Below are 25,989 nucleotides of genomic sequence, written 5' to 3' on the forward strand. Positions count from 1 at the left end.
CAACATTAGTGATAAGGAAGGTATCAGACTCTCAGCTGTCTGGTTCAAGTCAGTCAATCATTCGGAGGCGGGTCTGGACCACATCTTTCCACTGTGACATCCAGGCTAGCACAGCAGCAGGCCGTCATTATACCTCTCCACTCCCTTCTCCTGTCACCAGGGGAGAGGCAGCATGGAGTCATATACTGTGTCCAGCCCGCTGTGGTGGCAGGCAGCATTACTCTCTCCTCTCATAACATTACACATTCAACACAGTTGACAGGACTAAAACACTGCCCGTAATATACTGTACATATACAATCAAATAGTGGTATGAGTGAAGCCACAGTGAAGACTGAGTTCACCTCTGTCACGTTGGCATGAAGGATCGGGAGACAGACACAGGAATGCGTAATAGTTTTTTTTATTGTACACAAATTATGGCGTGCAGTGTAAAGGCACGGGGACGAACACTATACAAAACACAGGGTTGAAACCCAAACAAAAGATTGAGAACTACCTTGAATAAATAACACACGCGCACAATGATACCACGTGGGACGAGATCCGTAATTATCTGCGCAATACAAGCGGCACGAAAGCCAAAACACAGCACAGGTACTCACACGACCAACGGACATTGGAACAATAATGGACAGCCCAATGGAAACCAAAGGGCACACTTATACAAGTACTCATCAGTGGGAACAGGGGACAGGTATGCGTAATGAAAGTTCTAGAGGGATCCGTGACAACCTGGAATAACGAGCATTACATAGCCCTAAAGTAGACATGTTAAAAGTCATTTATAGTCATATATAATTCTCTGCTGTTGACAAGTTTATGCAACCGATCAACAGATCACTTGATTCCCATGAACCAACCATCCCTTATGAATAATGTACATTATCATTAAATATGACAAGAGAGAGAGAGATGAAGAGGGAGAGAGATGAAGAGAGAGAGAGATGAAGAGAGAGAGAGATGAATAGAGAGAGAGAGATGCATTGAAAAGAGCTAGAGAGAGACCCTCCAACCCAAAAAGGCCTGTTGTGTTGATGGTATCCTTAATGAAATGATAAAATATACAGAACACAAATTCCAATTGGCTATACTTAAACTCTTTAACATCATCCTTAGCTCTGGCATCTTCCCCAATATTTGGATCCAAGAACTGAGCACCCCAATCCACAAAAGTGGAAACCATTTTGACCCCAATAACTACCGTGGGATATTCATCAAAAGCAACCTTGGGAAAATCCACTGAATTATCATTAACAGCAGACTTGTACATTCCTCAGTGAAAACAATGTACTGAGCAAATGTCAAATTGGCTTTTTATCAAATGACCGTACGGCAGACAATGTATTCACCCTGCACACCCTAACTGACAAACAAACAAGTCAAAACAAAGGAGAAGTCTTCTAATGATTTGTTGATTTCAATAAAAGCTTTAGACTTAATTTGGCGTGAGGGTCTGCTATACAAATTGATGGAAAGTAGTGTTGGGGGAAAAACATACAACATTATAAAATCCATGTACACAAACATCAAGTGTGCAGTTAAAAGTGGTGGAAACACATATCTTTCCACAGGGCCATGGGGTGAGACAAGGATGCATCTTACGCCCCACCCTCTTCAACATACACTACTATTCAAAAGTTTGGGGTCACAGAAATGTCTTTGTTTTTGAAAGAAAAGCACATTTTTTGTCCATTAAAATACCATCAAAAGGATCAGAAATAAAGTGTAGACATTGTTAATGTTGTAAATGAATATTGTAGCTGGAAAAGGCAGATTTTGTTATGGAATATCTACATGGGCCCATTATCAGCAACTATCACTCCTGTTTTCCAATGCCACGTCGTGTTAGCTAATCCAAGTTTATAATTTAAAAAAGGCCAATTTATCATCAGAAAACCCTTTAGCAATTATGTTAGCACAGCTGAAAACGGTTGTTGTGATTAAAGAAGCAATAAAACTAGCCTGTCTACACTGTATTTCTGATCAGTTTGATGTTATTTTAATTGGACAAAAAAAACATGCTTTTCTTTCAAAAACAAGGACATTTCTAAGTGACCCAAAAATTCTGAACGGTAGTTGGTAAATTGGCGAGACACTAGAACAGTCTGCAGAACCCAGCCTCACCCTACTGGAATCTGAAGTCAAATGTCTGCTGATGATCTGGTGCTTAGTTCCCCAACACCAAGGAGGGCCTACAGCAGAACCTAGATCTTCTGCACAGATTCTGTCAGACCTGGTTCCTGAGAGTAAATATCAGTAAGACAAAAATAATGGTGTTAAAAAAATGACCAGTTGGCAGGATCACAAATACAAACTCCATCTAGACACCTTTTCCCTAGAGCACACAAAAAATATACATAACTCGGCCTAAACATCAGGACCACAGGTAACTTCCACAAAGCTGTGAAAGATTTGAGAGACAAGCCAAGAAGGGCCTTCTATGCCATCAAAAGGAACATGAAATTCAATGTACCTATTAGAATCTGGCTAAATATACTTGAATCAGTTATATAACCCATTGCTCTTCATGGTTGTGATGTCTGGGGTCCGTTCACCAACCAGGAAATCACAAAATTGGACAAACACCAAATTGAGACTCTGCATGCAGAATTATGTAACAATATCCTCCGTGTACAACGTTAAACACCAAATAATGCACGAAGAGCAGAATTAGGCCGATACCCACTAATTATCAAGATCCAGAAAAAAGCCATTAAATTCTACAACCACCTGAAATGAAGCGATTCCCAAACACTCCATAACAAAGCCATCACCTACAGAGAGATGAACCTGGAGAAGAGTCCCCTAAGCAAGCTGGTCCTGGGGCTCTGTTCACAAACAGCACAATTAGACCCAACAAAATCCTGAGAAAACAAAAAGATAATTACTGGACAGATTGGAAAGTATTAACAAAAAACAAAGCAAACTATAATGCTATTTGGCCCTAAACAGAGAGTACACAGTGGCAGAATACCTGATCCCTGTGACTGACCCAACTTAAGGAAAGATTTGACTATGTAAAGACTCAATGAGCATAGCCTTGCTATTGAGAAAGGCCACCGTAGACAGACTTCTCAAGAGAAAACAGGCTACAGTGTCCTTTTCCATGTTGTCGTCGGGGGTAACCGTGTCAGGCAGGGAGTCGGCGTGGGTAGCAGTAATGAGTTCCGCTGATCTCTTGTCAATATTTCATGAGTGTTACTGACACACACAGAGACATTGGCTGGACCAAGCCAGGCTGGCTGGGCCATTCACACACACACAAAGACATGGGCTGGGCCAAGCCAGGCTGGGCTGGGCTGGGCCAAGCCAGGCTGGGCTGGGCCAAGCCAGGCTGGGCTGGGCCAAGCCAGGCTGGGCTGGGCCAAGCCAGGCTGGGCTGGGCCAAGCCAGGCTGGGCTGGGCCAAGCCGGGCTGGGCCAAGCCAGGCTGGGCTGGGCCAAGCCAGGCTGGGCTGGGCCAAGCCAGGCTGGGCTGGGCCAAGCCAGGCTGGGCTGGGCCAAGCCAGGCTGGGCTGGGCCAAGCCAGGCTGGGCTGGGCCATTCACAAACAGAGACATGGGCTGGGCTAAGCCAGGCTGGGATAGGCCATTCCCACACACAGAGACATGGGCTGGGCCAAGCCAGGCTGGGCTAAACCAGGCTGGGCTGGGCCATTCACACACAGAGACATGGGCTGGGCCAAGCCAGGCTGGGCCATTCACACACAGCCATCGAGTAGGGTTACTGTCAGGTACTGGTTAGTGTCAGGTTCAAAATGGATATCCTGGACTGGCTGTGTAATAATTAATGTTTCCATGGCTTGAATGTTATGGAGAGCTTGGAAAGGCCACATGTGTTATGTATAAGCAGTTTATAAATGATTGATAAGGGGTTCATAGTGTGTACTTCTGTATAAATTGTAGCTCCTGTACAGCCTACATCAACAACAACAACTACTAGGCTATGTACTTTTACCTTTGTTTAACTAGGAAAGTCAGTTAAGAACAAATTCTTATTTACAATTGCTGCCTACCCGGACGACGCTGGGCCATTTATGTGCCGTCCTATGGGACTGCCAATCACGGCCAGATGCGATACAGCCTTTATAATCATTCACATTGTCATCACTCAACTATTCATGTTGACACAAGATACAATTTATTCATACCAAATTGGTACTGTAATGAAGAGACAATCTAATTTAGAAAGGGTAGCTTTTTTCTCATCTTCGGAACGTTGCAAAACTCTGAAACCTTTTGTCCAAAAATGATGCAGATAAACTAATCCATAATTTTGTCACTTCTAGATTAGACTACTGCAATGCTCTAGTCTCTGGCTTCCCGGAAAATGCAATAAATACACTTCAGTTAGTGCTAAACACGGCTACTAGAAAACTGACTAGCACCAAAACACTTGACAATATTACTCCAGCGCTAGCCTCTGGCTTCCTGTTAAGACTAGGGATGATTTCAAGGTTTTACTGCTAACCTACAAAGCATTACATGGACTTGCTCCTACCCATCTCTCCTATTTGGTCCTGCCCTACATACCTACATGTACGCTACGGTCACAAGACACAGGCCTCGTTATTGTCCCTAGAATTTCTAAGTAAGCAGGGCTTTCTCCTACAGAGCTCAATTTTTATTTACCCATGTGAGAGACACAGACTCTGAGACCTTTAAGTATTTATTGAAGACTCATCTCTTCAGTAGGAACTATAATTGAGTGTAGTCTGGCACAGGAGTGCGAAGGTGAATGGCAGGGCACTGGAGCAACGAACCGCCCTTGCCGTCTCTGCCTGGCCGGCTGCCCTCTTTCCACTGGGATTCTCTGCCTCTGACCATATTACGGCAGCTGAGTCACTGGCTTACTGGTGCTCTTCCATGCTGTCCCTAGGAAGGGTGCATCACATCGTGCCAAGATTTTTCACTTTACCTGACTTGAGTGTGTTGAGTCACCGATGTGATCTTGTCCTGTTTTGCGACCCCCTCGGGCTTGTGCGGTGGAGGACATCTTTGTGAGCTATACTCAGCCTTGTATCAGGGTAGTATGTTGGTGGTCTGTTGACATCCCTCTAGTGGTGTGGGGGCTGTGCTTTGGTAAAGTGGGTGGGATTATATCCTGGCTCGTTGGCCCTGTCCAGCGGTATCGTCAGACAGGGCCACAGAGCCAGTCCCCAGACTCTAGTTTCTATCCTCCCTCTCCCTCTCTACCGCACCTGCTGTCTCGTCCTCTGAATGATCGGCTATGAAAATTCAACTGACATTTACTCCTGAGGTACTGACCTGCTGCACCATCTACAACCACTGTGATTATTTGACCCTGCTGGTCATCTATGAATGTTTTAACATCTTGAAGAACTATCTCCACCCGGCACAGCCAGAAGAGGACTGGCCACCCCTAAGAGCCTGATTCCTCTTTAGGTTTCTTCCTCGGTTCTTGCCTTTCTGGGTAGTGTTTCCTAGCAACTGTGCTTCTACATGTGCTGTTTGGGGTTTTAGGCTGGGTTTCTATATAAGTACTTTGTGACCTCTGCTGATGTAAAAAAAAGGGTTTTATAAATACATTCGATTTGACTTAATGAGAAAATGGGCAATATCCGTCATCTAGATATGATGACAAGCAATCGAAACAATACAGATAAACATAACAGCAAAAACACTACAGTTGCCTGTCCTGCACAACTTCAGACAGTATAGTGTTAGATCAGAGGGAGAATGCTTGTGCTGCAGGCAGGCTGAAGTGTTTTGGAAATGCGTGCCAGTCTGTGATCCCAGGAAGTCTCCACCAAGGCCCCTCTCCGATTCGAATCTGCATTCTGTACCACTCATCACATGACGTAACTCACTCAGTCTCTGCCTGGCCTGCTAAACAAGATGCACAACACACCGGACCTCCAAATCATGCTTTCTACTTGGCTTCTACTACTTTCTACAGCCCCACAGATAGGAAACACTATCTTCTACTACTTTCTACAGCCCCACAGATAGGAAACAATTATTCCCGCTGACTCAATTCGTCAAAGCATCCAAGCACCAAAGCCTAGTCAGGTGACTTCACTGAGTAGTGTTTGCTAAGCATGGCTGGGTCCTGCGATAGACTCCCAGGCAGCCAGACAGATTAAAGGCCCAGGGTAAAGCAGGGCTGGCCTTAGCAGGTGATCTGTGATAGCGTCTGTTTACTGAGCAGGGTGATAGGAGTCCTGGTGGATTAAAGCCGAAGTGAGGCAGCCATGTGTTTTTTGCTCAACATCATCATTAGCCAACCGGTTGAAGCTGGCTCAAATGCATGCAATAGTCTTCCAACAAGACTCTGGTTATTTTACGACATGACTTCAGAAGCCTCACAGATCTTACCTTATTGCTGGAAAAAAAAGTGTTGTGTGTATACATCCTCTGTTTTATAATGGATTAGGAGTTTTCCATCTAATAGAACACAGAGGGTTGTCTTTAATGGAAGCCTCTCTAATGCAAATTTGGTTGAGTGTGGTTTGATTCCAGGCTATTTCACAACTGGCCATGATTGGAAGTCCCATAGGGCGGAACACAATTGGCCCAGCGCTGTCCGGGTTAGGGTTTGGCCGGGGTCAGCAGTCATTGTAAATATGAATTTGTTCATAACTGGCTTGCCTAGTTAAATAAAATGCTTAAACAAATAGGCTGGTGCTAAATATCTCCAAAACTAACAGCATTGTTTTTGGGACAAATCACTCACTCAATCCTAAACCATATCTAGATCTATTACTGAATAATGTGGTGATTGACATGACATGATGACTCCTTGCTGTCCCCAGTCCACCTGGCCGTGCTGCTGCTCCAGTTTCAACTGTTCTGCCTTATTATTATTAGACCATGCTGGTCATTTATGAACATTTGAACATCTTGGCCATGTTCTGTTATAATCTCCACCCGGCACAGCCAGAAGAGGACTGGCCACCCCACATAGCCTGGTTCCTCTCTAGGTTTCTTCCTAGGTTTTGGCCTTTCTAGTGAGTTTTTCCTAGCCACCGTGCTTCTACACCTGCATTGCTTGCTGTTTGGGGTTTTAGGCTGGGTTTCTGTACAGCACTTTGAGATATCAGCTGATGTACGAAGGGCTATATAAATACATTTGATTTGATTTGAGTAAGTTGAGGAGACTAAACTGATGGGGGATTTCTCCCTGCTCTGCTGACAAGTTCTTTTGATCCACTCATACAGGAGTAATAAAAGAATATTGCACTAATTTGGTTTTAAAAAATCTGTGTGTGTATATTTATTATTCTTTAATTGTGATTTACCAGGGGATGCTGCAGCACTCCTACTTCCCAGAGTGCAGCTGTGCTCAGGGCACTCCTTCAGCAACGGGATTGTGTCATTTGGGGGCGAACAGTACACATTTTGCTAGATAAGACCATACCAAGAAGGGTGCCACTCAACTTCGGTGATATCACACATGACTGGCACTGCCCGGATGGCAGGCTGTGGGCCTACTGGGCGGGCTGAGGAGGGTAGAAGCTTCTTCAGCCAACAGTCACTGTGATGTCTCATAGAAGCTACATTGTGTGAAGAGGGAGAGTAATATACTGCACATGGACAAATCTCTTGAGACAGAAAGAGACAGGCACAGACATGCAATAATCCCACACATGCAGTCCCTCAAGTTTACCTACACACATTACACAAAGGGCCATGGCTTAGACTGTTTTGAGGTCAGCAGATATTTTTACCAAACAGGGATTTCAGTGCAAAGGAGATTATAGTGGTGGGCGTGGTAGAGGCAAAGTGTTGGAGGAAATGTCACACATCTAGGCTCATGTGCCGTGACTTGTTTACCTGATTTATAATTTGGGATGTTTCAAGCTGCTTCTTTTGAGTAGCAATATGCAGCAAAGCTAATACATTTTTTTGTGATATTCTGTTGTGAAGTGGGACAGATAATGAATGTGTATAGCGCAACATCTGCACAGACAGACAACTATTTCTATGAAAAACACCTCTTAGTAATTAGAGTCTGTTTGTCAGGGGTTGACAGGTTTAACTGAAGAGGTTTGTTATGGGGTGTTTAGGCTACATTTAGGGCTACATTTATTTTTTTAACTCATTGGTCTTTTGACCAATCAGATTAGCTCTGAAAAATATCTGATATGAAAAGACCTGATGTGATTGGTCGAAAGACGAATTAGTGGAATGAATATCAGAATTAGGCTGCCTGCCTACTGTGTGGCGCAGAGGTCTAAGGCAGTGCATCCCAGTGCTGTAGCGTCACTACAGACTGGGGTTCGATCCCAGGCTGTTTCACAGCCAGCAGGGATAGGGAGTTCCATAGGGAGGTTCACATTTGGCCGAGCGTCGTCCGGATTAGGCTAGGGTTTGGCAGGGGGGCTCTTCCTTGGCTCATCACGCTCTAGCAACTCCTTGGGCGGGCCGGGCCAAATCATTTACTGTGTAGGCCAGGGGAGGACATTATAGTGAAACATTATAGTTATCCTTTTTAGCTAAAACTATGTTAAATATATTCACATGTAAATCATTTATTGAAACACACAGTTTTGCAATACTGTAGCCTCAGTAGCACTCTAGAGTAGCACCATGGTGTAGCTGGAGGACAGCTAGCTTCTGTCCTCCTCTGAGTACATTGTCTTCAATAGAACACTCCTTCCATATACTTACCCAGTAATTATGACAACTTCCAGGGGAAGTTCTCTAACCTATCAGAGCTCTTGCAGCATAACTTGACATGTTGTCCACCCAATCAATTAAATATATCTAGTACATAATTAAAGCATAAGCTACAGCTAGCTAGCACTGCAGTGAATTAAATTTGGTGAGTAGTTGACTCCAAGAAAGAGAAAGATAATAGTTGAACAGTTTTGAAAAAAATATTTATTCCAAAATAAGGAGAAGCAATAGAGAGAGAGCTATACTTAGTTGTATTTAAAAAAATATATAAAATAAACTTAGCTAGTGAATGCAGCTAGCTAGTTCAGCCTACTCAAACACCTGCCTCAAACAGAGAGGGATGCTATGTTAGCTAGCTGGCTATGGTGAACCAACACTGGAACTCTTTCAAGTCAAGGCTTTTGGTTTTATTAATTTATTGCCATCGGGGCCCGCCGGTGTAACTGCTAAACTGCTTGCTGACTGTACTGCATGATTGTAGAGGGTTTACGTCTGCTAAATGACTTAAATGTAAATGTAAATGTAAATGTTAGTTTTAGTAGCTATGTTGACTAGGATGTGATAACAATGTAGGCTGTGTAGTGGTTAGCGGTTATGATATGAAGGTATGAAAAGGTTTCTTAAACAGAAGCAAATGGAACGAAACAAGGATAAACATACCTGAATTCGTCCAATAGAAACTCTCATTTGCAACTGTTGGACTAATGATTACAGCCTATATGAGCTAGATGCAGGCAAGAGCGTACAAGGCGGTATTACTCAAAATTCTCTCAAACTGTGCACCTACGTTGTAAACTTTCATTCATAGGCTAGGTTGTAGCAACCTCATGATGGGCATAGGGAAATTAGAGTATAATGTAAACTATCGCTGTTACATTGAACTGGGTGAATGGAATATGAATGACAGTCACCCAATATGCTGTAATAGAAATAAGGCCATGCTTATAAAAAAAGATATTATCCTCACTCATGTTAAAACGGCACCGACTGCCAGTGGTGTAGGCTGTGTGTAAGTTCAGGATTAACTGCAGGACGCGTGATGGGGCTTCAAAATGACCCATTCTTCACACAACTCATAGGAAAGCAGTTTGTTAAACCCTGTCTGCCATGTTTCTTCACACATAGAGGTAAATGATATTGACAGGTCAAAATACAACCAGGTGGAGGCAGGTGAAGACTGACAGGTAACTGATCTGTAGTGTGTGTGTGTGTGTGTGTGTGTGTGTGTGTGTGTGTGTGTGTGTGTGTGTGTGTGTGTGTGTGTGTGTGTGTGTGTGTGTGTGTGTGTGTGTGTGTGTGTGTATATATATAAAGGTTTTTCCATATACTGGAGTGTCTCCTTGTTCTCTTGGCAGATCCAGCCCAACCCACGGAACGTAGCTCACATTACACACACATTATTACACTGAACCAACTCCGCCTGGTAAAAATAGAAAGTCCGGGGCAGGACCTTTTCCCCAATGTCCCCATTACCTTCACACACAGGCCAGCCTGTGGACAGGGACAACACCCTCACACAGGGGAAGTACAGGGGCACAGGTCAGTAACCAAGGTGACAACGGAACAACAACAACAAAGCAGTGCCAAAGGTCACCATCACAATCATGTTAGTCCTCTATAGAGAAGAGAATGCAATATACTAGAGCAGGTATTCCCAAACTGGGGTATCAATGCCGTCGGGAGTACGCCAAATAAATATGTGATCACATTTTTTGAAATAAAACAATTTTTTTCCTTCACATTTTCTAACAGTTCATGCATTTTTTCCAACGGGGCTGTAGATTTGGATGAGTTTTTTTTTCTCGCCCGAGTAGCCTCTTCACTGCCAAAAATAGCGAAATAAGAACAATGTCATAAACAGGCAGCCGAGTCAAATAATGAACATGCACTCACATTAACCGTTACTCTCTCGCGGGAATTCCACCAACGTAGCTGCTGCTCATTCCGTTTGCTCAAAAATGGATAAATGGTTAAAAAAAAGTAAGGCTCGTGTCCATAGACACATACCAGCTCTACTGGTAGTACTGCTACGACCAGCATTACTACACCTGCACCTTTCGACAACAAGTAGTTCTTCTTCCAAAAGCACATCCAATGCTAGCATCAGTAATTCTACATTTGTTGTTAGCCCAGCTAGCATGAACACTGACAGTTGTGAATCTGATGCAGCCGAAGAGCTACTGCCCTCTTACCCGGGAAAGCACCGAACAACAGACGGGGATGTTGCGGACGATCGAAGAGGCGCAAATATGATGAGAACTACATTGATTTGGGGTTCACTTATATTGGGAGTAGTGCCGTTCCTCAGTCACAGTGTGTTAGATGTGCAAAAGTACTCACAACTCTATGAAACATTCACTCTTACGCAGATATTTAGAAACAAAACTTAACCATTTGAAAAATAAGCCAGGGGAGTTTTTTTGAGCGAGAATTAAGACGACTTTCGAGTATTAAGACATGTATAAAAGCAACGGATACCATTAATAAGAAGGGTCTAGAAGTGTCTTATATGGTGAGCTAGAGTGGCTAGGACAGACAAGCCCCATACTATTGTGGAGGACTTAATTCTCCCTGCTGCTGCGGATATGGCTGGGACAATGCAGGGGGAAGAGGCCAAAAAAACTATACAGACAACGTCTTCATCAAACAACACTGTTTCACAATGCATCAATGACATGGAAGGAGATGTTTTGAAGACATCCTCTTCTGTAAACCACTAGAAACCAGGACAACAGGATATTATATTTTTAAAGTACGTGACAGCTTTGTGACATCAAATGGACTTTGTTGGTCAAGATGTGTTGGTATCCGTACTGATGGTGCAAAAGCCATGACAGGGAGACATAACACGCCTGCAAGCAGTTGCTTCCGACGCCACTTGGGTAAACTGCAGCATCCACCGAGAGGCTCTTGCTGCCAAAGGAATGTCTGACAGCTTGAAAGACGTTTTGGACACTACAGTGAAAATGGTTAACTTTGTTAAAGCAAGGCCCCTGAACTTGTGTATTTTCTGCACTATGCAATGATATGGGCAGTGACCATGTAACGCTTTTACAACATACAGAAGTGTGCTGGTTATCAAGGGACAAAGTATTGACACGTTTTCTTTAAATTGAGAGACAAGCTTAAAGTTTTCTTTACTGACCATAATTTTCACTTGTCTGACCGCTTGCATGATGACGAGTTTCTCACACGACTGGCCTATCTGGGTGATGTTTTTTCTCATCTGAACGATTGGAATCTAGAATTACAGGGACTCTCCGCAACTATATTCAATGTGCGGGACAAAATTGAGGCTATGATCAAGAAGTTAGAGCTCCACTATGACTGCATTAACAAGGACAACACACAGGTCTGTCCATCATTGTATGATTTTTTTGTGTGTGCAAATGAACTCAAGCTTACGGACAATGTCAAATGTGATATAGCGAAGCACCTGAGTGAGTTGGATGCTCAATTACGCAGGTACTTTTCCGAAACGGATGATACAAACTGGATTCGTTATCCCTTTCATGCCCTGCCTCCAGTCCACTTGCCGATATGTGAACAAGAGAGCCTCATCGAAATTGCAACAAGCTGTTCTATGAAAATTTAATTTAATCAGAAGCCACTGACAGATTTCTGGATTGGCCTGCACTCAGAGTATCCTGCCTTGTCAAATCGCACTGTTAAAACAATGATGCCCGTTGCAACCACGTACCTATGTGAGAGTGGATTCTCGGCCCTCGCTAGCATGAAAACTAAATACAGTCACAGACTGTGTGGAAAAGGATTTAAGACAGACTCTCTCCAATACAACATTGCAGAGTTATGTGCATCCATTCAGCACATCCTTCTCATTAACCTGTGGTGGAGTTATTCACCAGTCATGTAAGATGGTTAAATAAAGAGCTAAATCATTTATTATTATTTGTGCTCTTTTGTCACTTCCCACGATTCGGGTTGTAACAAAAACTTACTCATTCTTATGGTTAATAAATGTATCCTATTGTGTGTGTGTGTGGCAGGCTTACAACGATGCCATGAATAACATTTGAGAGTGTGCTGACCCTGGTGCTAGAGGGGGTACGGTACGCAGCTGGAGGTTGAATGTTTGAAGGAGTACGGGACAATAAAACGTTTGGGAACCACTGTACTAGAGGTACAAACCACCAGGAGCTGTACTGTAACTGAAGTCCAACAAACTGTCATCACAGTTGGAAATAAATCAACACTGATGAAGGGCTAGTTTCTCTTCATTGGATTTGTAAATGAATTACTGATGAGAAACTAGGCCTTTCTTCATTGGATTTGTAAATGAATTACTGATGAGGAACTGGCCCTTTCTTCTTCATTGGATTTGTAAATGAATTACTGATGAGAAACTAGGCCTTTCTTCTTCATTGGATTTGTAGATGAATTACTGATGAGAAACTAGCCCTTTCTTCTTCATTGGATTTGTAAATGAATTACTGATGAGAAACTAGCCCTTTCTTCTTCATTGGATTTGTAAATGAATTACTGATGAGAAACTAGCCCTTTCTTCTTCATTGGATTTGTAAATGAATTACTGATGAGAAACTAGCCCTTTCTTCTTCATTGGATTTGTAAATGAAACAACACTGATGAGGAACTGGCCCTTTCTTCTTCATTGGATTTGTAAATGAAACAACACTGATGAGGAACTGGCCCTTTCTTCTTCATTGGATTTGTAAATGAAACAACACTGATGAGGAACTGGCCCTTTCTTCTTCATTGGATTTGTAAATGAAACAACACTGATGAGGAACTGGCCCTTTCTTCTTCATTGGATTTGTAAATGAAACAACACTGATGAGGAACTGGCCCTTTCTTCTTCATTGGATTTGTAAATGAAACAACACTGATGAGGAACTGGCCCTTTCTTCTTCATTGGATTTGTAAATGAAACAACACTGATGAGAAACTAGCCCTTTCTTCTTCATTGGATTTGTAAATGAAACAACACTGATGAGAAACTAGCCCTTTCTTCTTCATTGGATTTGTAAATGAATTACTGATGAGAAACTAGCCCTTTCTTCTTCATTGGATTTGTAAATGAAACAACACTGATGAGGAACTGGCCCTTTCTTCTTCATTGGATTTGTAAATGAAACAACACTGATGAGGAACTGGCCCTTTCTTCTTCATTGGATTTGTAAATGAAACAACACTGATGAGGAACTGGCCCTTTCTTCTTCATTGGATTTGTAAATGAATTACTGATGAGAAACTAGCCCTTTCTTCTTCATTGGATTTGTAAATGAATTACTGATGAGAAACTAGCCCTTTCTTCTTCATTGGATTTGTAAATGAATTACTGATGAGAAACTAGCCCTTTCTTCTTCATTGGATTTGTAAATGAAACAACACTGATGAGGAACTGGCCCTTTCTTCATTGGATTTGTAAATGAAACAACACTGATGAGGAACTGGCCCTTTCTTCTTCATTGGATTTGTAAATGAATTACTGATGAGAAACTAGCCCTTTCTTCTTCATTGGATTTGTAAATGAATTACTGATGAGAAACTAGCCCTTTCTTCTTCATTGGATTTGTAAATGAATTACTGATGAGAAACTAGCCCTTTCTTCTTCATTGGATTTGTAAATGAAACAACACTGATGAGGAACTGGCCCTTTCTTCTTCATTGGATTTGTAAATGAAACAACACTGATGAGGAACTGGCCCTTTCTTCTTCATTGGATTTCTATTTGAATCCAATAGTTAAAGGACAGAGGAGAATGTGTAGGGATATGGTTTCTTGGGCACTGTTTATCACGTCGTCTGTAGCATCTGGACCATGGCAGGTATGGAGCACTACTTCTCTTCATCATTTAATAGTTAGATCTGCCCAACTGGCTGCTCTTACAGGATTCCTATTCTTCCCCCAATAGAGGATTTTTATTTTATCATTCAACTTGAAAACACTGCGAGCAACCATTCAGAACTGGACCTTGATATGTTCCCCGGGAAAGTTCTAATCAATTCAGTGTCACAAAATGTATAATAAATCTATAGTTTATTAATTTCGCTGACGGAATGCTTTGTTCGGCATTTCTCCAAACACACCCAGATGTGGCGTGTACTTACAAATATCTCCTCTACACATGATCGCTATGGATAAAAACCATCCCCGCAGGGTTTAGAAATAGCACATTAATCCCTGCATGGAGTACAGCAGCAACCATCCCATCAATAGACCTAAAGCTACCCTATGAGTTTTAATATTGTCCATGTATTATGACGGTGTTACGTCTCCATACAGAATATTTAATATTGCACAATATTTCCCAGTGTAGGCTACCATGATATTTAAGACAGTTATGTCCCCATATGCCAGTGATGGGGCAGTACAGGAGAGGTACTTACGCTGCAGTGTGTTCTCTAGCTGAGAGCCAGCCTGCAGAAGGCTGTGGTAGCACTCCATTTCTCCCCCTGGCTCCTGCTCGGTCTCCTCCTGCAGTGAAGCTGGGCCCATTCCCTTCCCCCTTATCCACCTCCACAGGGCTGGACAGAACACAAGCAGGCCCAGTAGTGGGTAATGGCTGGTGTCAAGGCCTCACATCCTTATTATCCTACGGTCCTATCCCCAGTTGGACTCCACTTCTAGGGGGGTAGAGAGGAAGCTTCAACCCACTTTTCCCTGTAGATCCAGGGACCCAGTCAGGAGGCTCCCAGGGGCTGGATCGGATCCGGAGTCACCTTGAGCCGCATGCACAGAAGAACCCAGTACAGCAGAGGAGGAAGTGTGCAGTCCACACAGAAAATCAATGGTAGGTTTTCCGGCTGCTGTGGCCAAGACAGTCCAGAATCAACGATGCACTTTTCCCTCACACTCACTAATATTCAGTCCAGTGAGGGACTATCTTGTTCTCAGCTACAGCCACTAACCCTTAATGAACACCAGTCTGCCACTTCAAAACAAACACTGCACCCTCCCTCTGGCCACACTCTGTTTCCTCTGTGCCCTCCCTTTATCCCCCTCTTGCCCTCAGTCTGGATTTTAGTGCGTCAGCTCTGCCGCTGCTGAGGCACAGTGGCTCCCATCCTGACACACTGCCAACTCCCTCCCAACTTTTAAGACTCCTCCTTCTCTCCGCTTTCCTCTGTCTTAGTGGTCACTCTATTCCTGTAGCAGATTGTGGGCTGATTCCACACAGCGCTGCCTGGCTGACCTACCGCATACAGCACTGCTGGGCTATCTGACACGAGTGTTACTGCTTCCTCCTACTCAATATTCTGGGACACACACAGAAAACCGTGTGCTACACATTGAAGTGTCAATAGAGCCATTGTAAACGGTACATTATTGTCCCGTTCTTGTCTAAGCCAACCAATTGTTCTGCCCATGCAAGTGCACACACATTAACACACAACGGACACATTCAAACGAAGGCACAGGAACATGAACGGGTGTCATTGTACAAAATAGACACAGCTTCACTCATCTCCACTCCCCCAGTTACTCTGCCTACGTCTCCCCTCAACCGACCAGGACTCAGACACACGTGAATCCACGGAAGGAGTAGAGTAACAGAAGGATATGAACATACATTAATACACACAGTGTCGGGTGGTGCTGTGGTGGCAGGTTGAGTGGCGTGCTACAGGGCCACTCGGCCAGCGGTACTACGTCTGAACTCTGCTGTGGAGCTCTAGCCTTCAGCAGCCCCGTTGATCCAGATAAGCCTCTCAGCCACCTCATTACCGCAGAGCATCTGCTTGGTGTGGCCAGGCGTACACGCACAGTCCACGGGCGGCTGGTGGTGCCTTAATTGGGGAGGATGGGCTCATTGTAATTGCTGGAACATAATAAATGGTACCAAATACATCAAAACATGGTTTCCCTGAGTCTGATACCATTTCATTCACTCCACCCCAGCAATTTTAATGAGCCATCCTATCAGCAGCCTCCTGTGGTACACACACGTGCAGTCCTGCAAAGCCCACACTAACAGATCATGCTAAGCATAAGACAAGTATGCTTGCTGATACACATGTTCACTCAAGCATACCACAAGTTCATAAATAAAAACAAGACATTCATAATATTGTGATTTATTACAGAAAAACTGTGTTGAACAAACTGGTCTTAAAGTGCTACATTCAGGTCGGAGGTTCAGAGTGCCGAGGCTGGAGCCCGAGGGGCCAGATGTGGTGTGGTCCTGGGGCCAGACGTGGGGTGGTCCTGGGGCCAGGGTGAGGTGCCCATTTTGTGCCCGTCACCCCACGGCACCCCACCCCAGCGGTCACCCGTGGGACAGGGCCATTCTCCACATTCATCCAGCTGCTTTTTTTTGGGGGGACGTTTTGATTATTCTTACAAAAATGGCTGGAAAAAGGGTTGCATTAAAAATACAATCATTCTTTTTTTTTTGGACAGGCAAAACACGAGAAACCAATACATTTTGTAAGCTTTTGAAAACAGCATCTGTAATCCCCCCCCCCCCCCCCCCCAATATAGTAAGTCCTACTCCTACCCCGACCTAGCACACAGCCCAGGCAGGTGAGAGTCCAGCGGTATCTCCACGCTAGTCTGAGCACAGCCCATACTCAGCCCCCTGATAGCTTTAGTGTTTCAAAAGGAAACGTTACAAAGAGTCCTCCCTAATATCTCCATCTGGTGTACACAACCCTCTGGGCACTCCAGTCCCTTGAAGTCAAGACAAATATATACATTTCACCCATATGAAAGTATGGTAAATCACATTTGGCATGGAGGGGACACCAGGTTGCATATGCTCAGTATCATGTACAGCCAGCATGTAGATGTTACAGTATCTCCAACCACTAAGGATCTGGAATGAAGTCCATCTGAACTAAAGCTACTGAACTTAGGAACTACAGCCATCAATATCAAATATTTGATAGTTATGGCATTTTTTAAAAGGATAAGACATACCCCTCTGTGCCAGAAATATCCGAAGCTCCATTCAAAGCCTGGATATGGCTTGACTGACCTCTAACCAGTGCTCTGTAATCTGACCTGCGACCAGAACGGTGGAGGGAACAGGATATGGTGTAAGGTAGGACATAGGGGTTGGCACAGGGGCACACATCTCGTCTGAAGTAACGCAGGCATACTGGAATTGCACAATAAAACAAATACGTAACAAAAATATAACATTTGTGGGTAAAATTACACAGAACAATAAATATGTCAAATAGATTCTTACACGTTGCAAAACAAAAATCCTCCCGTAGTGATTCAAATCATGGTATGTAGAAACGGAATGTATGAAGCACTAACACCAGAGGTCAGTAAGAAACCCTTCTCAGATATCCTAAATAGATATGGATGTTGATGTAAGGTCAGCAGGTGGTCACATTACCTGATGAGCAAGTCTGGAGTTGGGATCGTTACCTTTGACAAACACTAAGTGGTAATGGGACATAGATACCTCATTTTAGGCCTTTAGTGCATGTGCGTATTAGTGAATGCGTAGGTGTGTGTGCATTATGAGTGTGTTTCGGCATATGACAAAATGTGCCTTTCTGACCGCATGCCCAAAGGAAAATCCTCAGAACTCCTGATGTCCTTTAGAGGACAGGTCATGACAACCACGTGCTAATCTACAGGGAAGCTACAGGTATTCCTATGAAAACACTACATGTCTCAATGAAACACACAGGTTGCATTTTAGGCCATCGATCCCATGCAGTACAGCTGGGTAACCGATGTATGATAAACACATTCACACAAACAACTTGCTCACACTGCAACATATTTTGCAATATTTGGACGGTGCTGGGCATGACATGCATCTCCCCAGGTCAGATACATTTTTGGCTTCAAGCACTAGGCATTCAAACAGGTTCAGATCTATAGCTACAGCACATGTAATAATTTACACAATCCAATTGGGATTTTCTTATATTATCACCGGCCTTCTGCTTGGAAGATACATGTCACGCTCCAGACACGGAGCCAGGTAGAAACGTTGGCAAGCACAAGTCATTACCGGTCATTTTGATTAACTCACATACACTTTTTGGGAAGATGGGAAAATGGAGAATTAAACCAGTAGGGGGCTGTGCCTCTAAACCCTCCCATAACCCAGTAGGGGGCTGTGCTTCTAAACCCTCCCTTAACCCAGTAGGGGGCTGTGCCTCTAAACCCTCCCTTAACCCAGTAGGGGGCTGTGCTTCTAAACCCTCCCTTAACCCAGTAGGGGGCTGTGCCTCTAAACCCTCCCTTAACCCAGTAGGGGGCTGTGCCTCTAAACCCTCCCCTAACCCAGTAGAGGGCTGTGCCTCTAAACCCTCCCCTAACCCAGTAGAGGGCTGTGCCTCTAAACCCTCCCATTTTGTTTTAGATATTCAGTAACTCGTGTGCAGTGTCGTCTGTATTGAGCGAACATGCTTTCTTGATCCCTGGACTGGAATCATGTAACTTACAGCACCAGTCAAAAGTTTAGACACCTACTCATTCAAGGGTTTTTCTTTATTTCGTACTATTTTCTACTTTCTAGAATAATAGTGAAGACATCAAAACTATGAGCTCAGTTGGTAGAGCATGGCGCTTGTAACGCCAGGGTAGTGGGTTCGATTCCCGGGACCACCCATACGTAGAATGTATGCACACATGACTGTAAGTCGCTTTGGATAAAAGTGTCTGCTAAATGGCATATTATTATTATGAAATAAGACATGAAATAACGTAGTAACCAAAAAAAGTTACATCAAAATGAATTTGATATATTTTATATTCTTCAAAGTAGCCACCCTTTGCCATCATCAGTAGTCACCTGGAATGCATTTCAATTAAAAATCTGTGCCTTGTTAAACATTAATTTATGGAATTTCTTTCCCTCTTAATGTGTTTGAGCCAATCAGTTGTGTTGGAAACAGAAGATAGCCCTATTTGGTAAAAGACCAAGTCTATATTATGGCAAGAACAGCTCAAATAAGCAAAGAGAAACAACAGTCCATCATCACTTTAAGACATGAAGGTCAGTCAATCCAGAAAATGTCAAGAACTTTGAAAGTTTCTTCAAGTGCAGTCGCAAAAACCATCAAGAGCTATGATGAAACTGGCTGTCATGAGGACCACCACAATAAAGGAAGACCCAGAGTTACCTCTGCCGCAGAGGATACGTTCATTAGAGTTAACTGCACCTCCAATGAGAGCCCAAAGAAATGCTTCAGGGTTCAAGTAAGAGAGATCAACATCAACTGTTCAGAGGAGACTGCGTGAATCAGGCCTTCATGGTCAAATTGCTGCAAAGAAACCACTACTTAAGGACACCAATAAGAAGAGACCTGCTTGGGCCAAGAAACACGAGCAATGGACATTAGACCGCAGAAATCTGTCCTTTGGTCTGATGAGTCCAAATTTGAGATTTTTGGTTCCAACCTAGGTGAATGGATGATCTCCACATGTGTGGTTGCCACCATGAAGCTTGGAAGAGGTGTGATGGTGCTTTGCTGGTGACATTTTCTGTGATTTATTTAGAATTCAAGGCACACTTAACCAGCATGGCTACCACAGAATTATGCAGCGATACACCATCCCACCTGGTTTGCGCATATTGGGACGTATCATTTGTTTTTCAACCTCCAGGCTGTGTAAGGGCTATTTGACCAAGGAGAGTGATGGGGTGCTGCATCAGATGACCTGGCCTCCACAATCACTCAACCCAATTGAGACGGTTTGGGACGAATTGGACCGCACGCAGAGTGAAGGAAAAGCAACCAACAAGTGCTCAGCATATGTAGGAACTCATTCAGGATTTTTGGAAAAGCATTCCTTACAAAGCTGGTTGAGAAAATGCCAAGAGTGTGCAAAGCTGTCATCAAGGCAAAGGGTGGCTACTTTGAAGAATATCAAATACATCTTGATTTCTATAACAGTTTTTTGGTTACTACATGATTCCATGTGTGTTATTTCATAATTATGAAGTCTTCACAATTATTCTACAACGTAGAAAATAGTCAAAAGTAAAGAAAAACCCTTGAATGAGAAGGTTTGACTGGTACTGTACAAACTATTTGGGCCTGGAACTGTGGAATCTGTTTCAGAAAGTTAAGTAACATTTTTGTTTTAACAAACCTTGACCTAAACACACAAGTAATAACAAGTGGAATGTGGCATTCATGGAGCCTCCTTGGTTTCATGCAGATGAATCATTCTGGGTCCGTGGAGGTGTGGCTGCATGTTAGAACACAGCAGATCATAGTAGTACTACTGACAAGGTAGCAGTGTACGCATTCATTTCGATTTTTTTAAGAAAGAAAAAGAAACTGCGGAAACTCATGCCTCCTGTCTGAATAGTGCAGTAAAGCCGTTGTAAAAACGGCCTATGCTGCGTGGGCCAGTGGTGCAGTACTCTGCAGACATGCAGAGGGAAACAGGAAGAGGGTGACAGGAGTCCATCCCTGGCTCTTCTAGCATCTTTTCTATTTTCTTTTTGTCAATTTCCATTTTCTTTTTAGATCAGGCAAAAGTGCTGGCAGCCAGCTTGACTGTCATTGGGGCCTGAAAGACATTGGCCGTAGTATAGTTGACCCTCCTTTCTGCCCTTCACTCCTGCCCGATCAGGTGCTTGTAGGACAAGGGCGTGACAGCAGCGATCTGGAGAGGACAAACACACAGAGACAGAAGTCAGTCCACCACCATAGAATCCTGCTCCTGCCAAATGCCAACCACTGGAAGGTGGCAACAAAGAGCAGCACCACGGCAGACACCATTAAATGTTGACCCCAAAAATCAGATAGAATTGACCACATACCCCCAAATAAAATTGATTGGACACACCTCCCCTGAAAAGAGATTAACTCAAATCAAATTATAGAAAATCTACTGCTCTGATATCATGTGATAATCCCTGATGATTCTAGAAGTGTATGGAACCCAAGAAGACCATGATGCGATAGCCGAGGATTAAGACATGTGAAATTAGCCCTCGTTTTACCTGGATGTTTTTAGGAGGGAGTCCTCTGAAGGCTGGGAAGAATAGAGAAGCAGGTTAAATACAGGTGATGGATGTGAGCGTAAAGCCTGGTGTTAACCCAGACTTGCCAATAAACAGAACCAGGGCTCCCAATTAGCATTTTACATTGGTAGCACTGTTGCACCCAAGTTATTTTAAAGTTAGGAGCACCACAGAAAATTTAGGAGCACCAGGAAATGTCATTTTAAAAATCGATTGAGATATACACTATGGGGCCTATATGAATTCTATGTACTTTTGAAGCACATTTTGTACCCTAGAAAGTAATATCTAACACTGTTAAGACATTTGTTTATTATCTCCACCAATGGAGATGCATCCCAGCAAAACCATAGCGCCGGTAACATGGTCACAACTGTCCAAAGGTTCTGGCTAGAGACGGGCGGTTCTCTCTGTAGTAATGGTGCAACCACCACGGTCAGGAATCTGCACTCACTTTCTTATCTAGGGTACTCGGAAACAGCGAAGGGGTGGCAGGTCGTCTCACCGTTTGAGCTGTAAAATCGTTCTGCCCTTGAGAAAGGCAGTTAACCCCCCCACAAGAACTGCTCCCCGGCGCCAATGACGTGGACGTCGATTAAGGCAGCCCCCCCGCACCTCTCTGATTCAGAGGTCTTGGGTTGAATGCATTCAGCCGTGCAACTGACTAGGTATCCCCTTTCCCTTAATCATGAAAACAATTATAATCTGGCATATATGTTTGTAGTCGCACTGGTGCTCCCAAATTAAAACGGCAGGTCACACAGCAAAAATATTGGACCAATACAATTTTATTTGATTTGACACATTCTCTCCAGGCAACGGTCAGTTCATTTTGATGTAGGAAGAGCAACATACAATCAGGCAAAGGAAAGGGGTAACAAAATGTAGTACTTGCAAATGGAAAATACAAGACGCCAGTAACACACAAGTAGTACATTGACATGCAACCAGGAGGGACACCACAACCACCATATAAATGACAACTCCACAAGGGGAGAAATGAAAAGGGCAGATTACGAGGTCTGCAATATTTCATTAGGAATAAAGAGGAAAAAGAAAAAAACAGACACTCACATTCACACACTGATGAGACAGATGAATCCCCGATCCTCAACGGAGTCCATACTTAGTCAACAAGGTAACTGGAAATTCTTAAAGACCACATGCAAGGCCACAATGAGCCGGTCGTCTACTGGGAGGCTGAAAAGAGCATCGACTGTCCTGGCTTAGTGGATCATATTGGAAAAGGTTCCCCTTCTGACATCAATTTATACATTCGGACACAGTTAAATGTTTATCCAAATCTTTGTCAATAAGAATGTATGTACATATTTCACAAGCAAAAATATGACACAGCCATTATGAACAATACACTTTTCAGCCAACCAGTCAGAGCTCAACACACAGGGAGTATGGGTTACAGGAGCCATGAGAGGACTGAACCAACTTCTTAAAAGAAGATGTTGAAGGCACGGGAAGCAGGATTCTGGTTACAGTTAAAGAGCACTGGGTCTCGGCAGATCTAGACAGCTAAAGGATTTCTTTTGGGGGCTATTTGGTTGTTTTAACTAAGGGGCAGAGTTGGGGGTCGGTACCTGTTCAAAGGATAGTATTGGACTCGTCTGAAAAGGTTTTCATGAGCAGGGGCCTGGCTGAAGACCGGGGAGACTGGGTTTCCCCCTCGCCAGACTGAACCACCGGCTTCTTCTGGAAGGGTGAAGCAAGAGACACTAATGGCACCTCGTGCTGACAGACAGACACTTACACACTTGAGACAGAAGTTGGACAATGTAATGTAGTTTAAAACACACACACTCTCCTTGGTGAATTCGCTCTCCTCTACCCAGGAGGGTCAATGTTTTAGAAAGCTTGTGTCGTTAATGTTGCATTATCTAAGGTCAACACAAAGCCATCTTAATAGACTAATACACATTATTGGTACAGCTATCCAAATACTTCAAATATCCTTTGGGGCATTTGAGTGACTTTAACTAGAAAGTTATGATTAAAAAGACACATTCATAGCAACACACAACCACCCAGAAATGTCTGTAGTGGCCCACTGCGGGTGTGGTGGGGTCCAGGGTTGGCTGGAGTCTGGAGCACGCTGGCATGCAGGTAAATCTCATTTGTTTGCGTGCTGCATTCACCTGGACAGGCATGCATAGACAGCAGGCACAGTGGCAGCACAGGCAGGAAAGACACACTGACTGATGCACTCAGACATACTGAATTAGACATAGGACCAACGCTGCAGCAACAAATGAAAAACCACAATTGCTGGGGAAGTGAGATGGCTGGGCATTGGGCAACCCAGCATTTACAGAAGCATTCTCAAATGATCCTGAAATAACAAAAAAATGTACCACCCAGTCTAGACAGTGGTTAGAAAGATAGCTTCTCTTTAACCTCACCATGACCTGAACAGGGAACCTCTAGAATGGTCAATCAAGACCAACTGGATGTTAAAGGAAGGGGGAGGGGACGAATCTGACAAGCAGGACAGAACAGATGGGAGGAGAGCGGGTGGGGGAACGAGGAGGAGTGCGGGTGGGGGAACGAGGAGGAGAGCGGGTGGGGGAACAAGGAGGAGAGCGGGTGGGGGAACAAGGAGGAGAGCGGGTGGGGGAACAAGGAGGAGAGCGGGTGGGGGAACAAGGAGGAGAGCGGGTGGGGGAACAAGGAGGAGTGCGGGTGGGGGAACAAGGAGGAGTGTGGGTGGGGGAACAAGGAGGAGTGTGGGTGGGGGAACAAGGAGGAGAGAAAAGGAGAGGCAGTAAAGGGAAAGAGAGAGACCTCAGTCACTCCAGGAGAAGCTGTGAGTACTGGCGGTCTGTGACAGCATGAAGATAGTGGACGTCCCCGACGAAGGAAGCCGTTGCTTGATCTGCAGCAAGGCAGGCAGGACAGAAAGGAAGAAACAGAAGAGGCAATAAGGGGAAGTGAGAGAAGGGGAGAGAGACTGTAGAGAATGTATTAACACAAAGCAGCAGAGTTAGAGAGATAGCATTTAGTTAGGATGGGGCAGAGTCTTATATAGGGTGTGGCAAGATAGCCTCAAGGTTAGAGCGTTCGGCCAGTAACCGAAAGGTCGCTGGTTTGAATACCGGAGCCGGTAAGGTGAAAACTCCCTGTGCACTTGAACAAGGCACTTAAACCCTAATTGCTCCAGGGGCGCCGTGCAATGGTAACCCTGGCAGTGACCTCACTCCCAGCGGGTGTCTCAAGAGGTGGGATACGCAAGAAAAGCACAAGTGTGTAACAGGACAAATATAAGCATTCCCCAAACTATAAATACATTAACACTCCAGATTCATCCGTCGGAATGCCAGATGGAGAAGCGTGATTCATCACTCCAGAGAACGCATGGTGATCTTAGGCTTGTGTGCGGCTGCTAGGCCTCAGAAATCCATTTCTTGAAGCTCCCGACAAACAGTTCTTGTTGCTGACGTTGCTTCCAGAGGCAGTTTGAAACTCGGTAGTGAGTGTCGCAACAGAGGACAGATCTAGCAGGGCGGACAGGTGGCATCCAATGACGGTGCCACATTGAAAGTCACTGATCTCTTCAGTAAGGCCAATCTAGTGCCAATGTTTGTCTATGGAGATTGCATGGCTGTGTGCTTGATTTCATACACCTCTCAGCAACCATTGAGGCTGAAATAGCCAAATACACTAATTTGAAGGGGTGGGCAGATACTTTTGTATGCATGCACCTACAGTTGTATGCATGCACCTACAGTTGAATTCGGACGTTTACATACACTTAGGTTGGAGTCATTAAAACTCATTTTTAAACCACTCCACAAATTTCTAGTTAACAAACTATAGTTTTGGCAAGTCGGTTAGGACATCTACTTTGTGCATGACAAGTCATTTTTCCTACAATTGTTTACAGACATTATTTAACTTATAATTCACTGTATCACAATTCCAGTGGGTCAGAAGTTTACATATACTAAGCTGACTGCGCCTTTAAAAAACCTTGGAAAATTACAGAAAATTATATCATGGCTTTAGAAGCTTCTGATAGACTAATTGACATAATTTGAGTCAATTGGAGGTGTACCTGTGGATGTATTTCAAGGCCTACCTTCAAACTCAGTGCCTCTTTGCTTAACATCAAGGGAAATCAAAATAAATCAGGTCTCAATTAATGTTATATCAAACCCTTTTTTGAGGTTACTTGAGCGCAAAAACAACCTAAATATAAATTACATTTAATTAAATGCATTTGAACCGCAGAATTGATTGATAATGAGTTCTATGGTGCACAAATAGCTACCCACCCAGTGTCCCCGACACCTTTTAATCTGATCTCATGAAAATTCTGAAAATCAATATGAGGTTGTTAAACATTTACATTTATCAGCCATACACACACACACACAAAAAAACATTTGTAAGGGGATAT

General features: G+C 43.8%; 2 protein-coding genes across 12 annotated transcripts in view; both read right to left on the bottom strand.

Annotated features, from left to right (window-relative positions):
• Window positions 1–15,608, bottom strand: part of mcf2a (MCF.2 cell line derived transforming sequence a) — a 33,491-nt gene extending 17,883 nt beyond the window's left edge. For all 4 annotated transcript variants that reach the window (XM_046323897.1, XM_046323898.1, XM_046323896.1 and 1 more), the window contains exon 1: window positions 15,013–15,608. In XM_046323897.1, coding sequence (XP_046179853.1) covers window positions 15,013–15,121 — 109 coding nt within the window. In that variant the 5' untranslated portion in view covers window positions 15,122–15,608. The remainder of the gene's footprint in view (window positions 1–15,012) is intronic.
• Window positions 15,609–20,501: 4,893 nt separating this feature from the next.
• LOC124010896 (phospholipid-transporting ATPase 11C-like) overlaps window positions 20,502–25,989 on the bottom strand; it is a 79,685-nt gene continuing 74,197 nt past the window's right edge. The window contains exons 28-31 of one of the 8 annotated variants that reach the window (XR_006834513.1): window positions 23,174–23,285; window positions 21,558–21,589; window positions 21,375–21,405; window positions 21,202–21,217 (exon numbers count right to left, since the gene is read on the bottom strand). Coding sequence is in view for 5 of the 8 variants with exons in the window: in XM_046323664.1 (XP_046179620.1) it covers window positions 21,167–21,217; window positions 21,375–21,405; window positions 21,558–21,589 (114 nt within the window). In the remaining 3 variants the exon portion in view is untranslated. Of the gene's footprint in view, window positions 21,218–21,374; window positions 21,406–21,557; window positions 23,286–24,260; window positions 24,466–25,989 lie in introns of those variants that run through there. The other 7 variants (XR_006834511.1, XR_006834512.1, XM_046323664.1 and 4 more) reach the window with 7 other exon arrangements.

The sequence above is a fragment of the Oncorhynchus gorbuscha genome, linkage group LG23 (genome assembly GCF_021184085.1).
Source record: "Oncorhynchus gorbuscha isolate QuinsamMale2020 ecotype Even-year linkage group LG23, OgorEven_v1.0, whole genome shotgun sequence".
Taxonomy (NCBI): domain Eukaryota; kingdom Metazoa; phylum Chordata; class Actinopteri; order Salmoniformes; family Salmonidae; genus Oncorhynchus; species Oncorhynchus gorbuscha.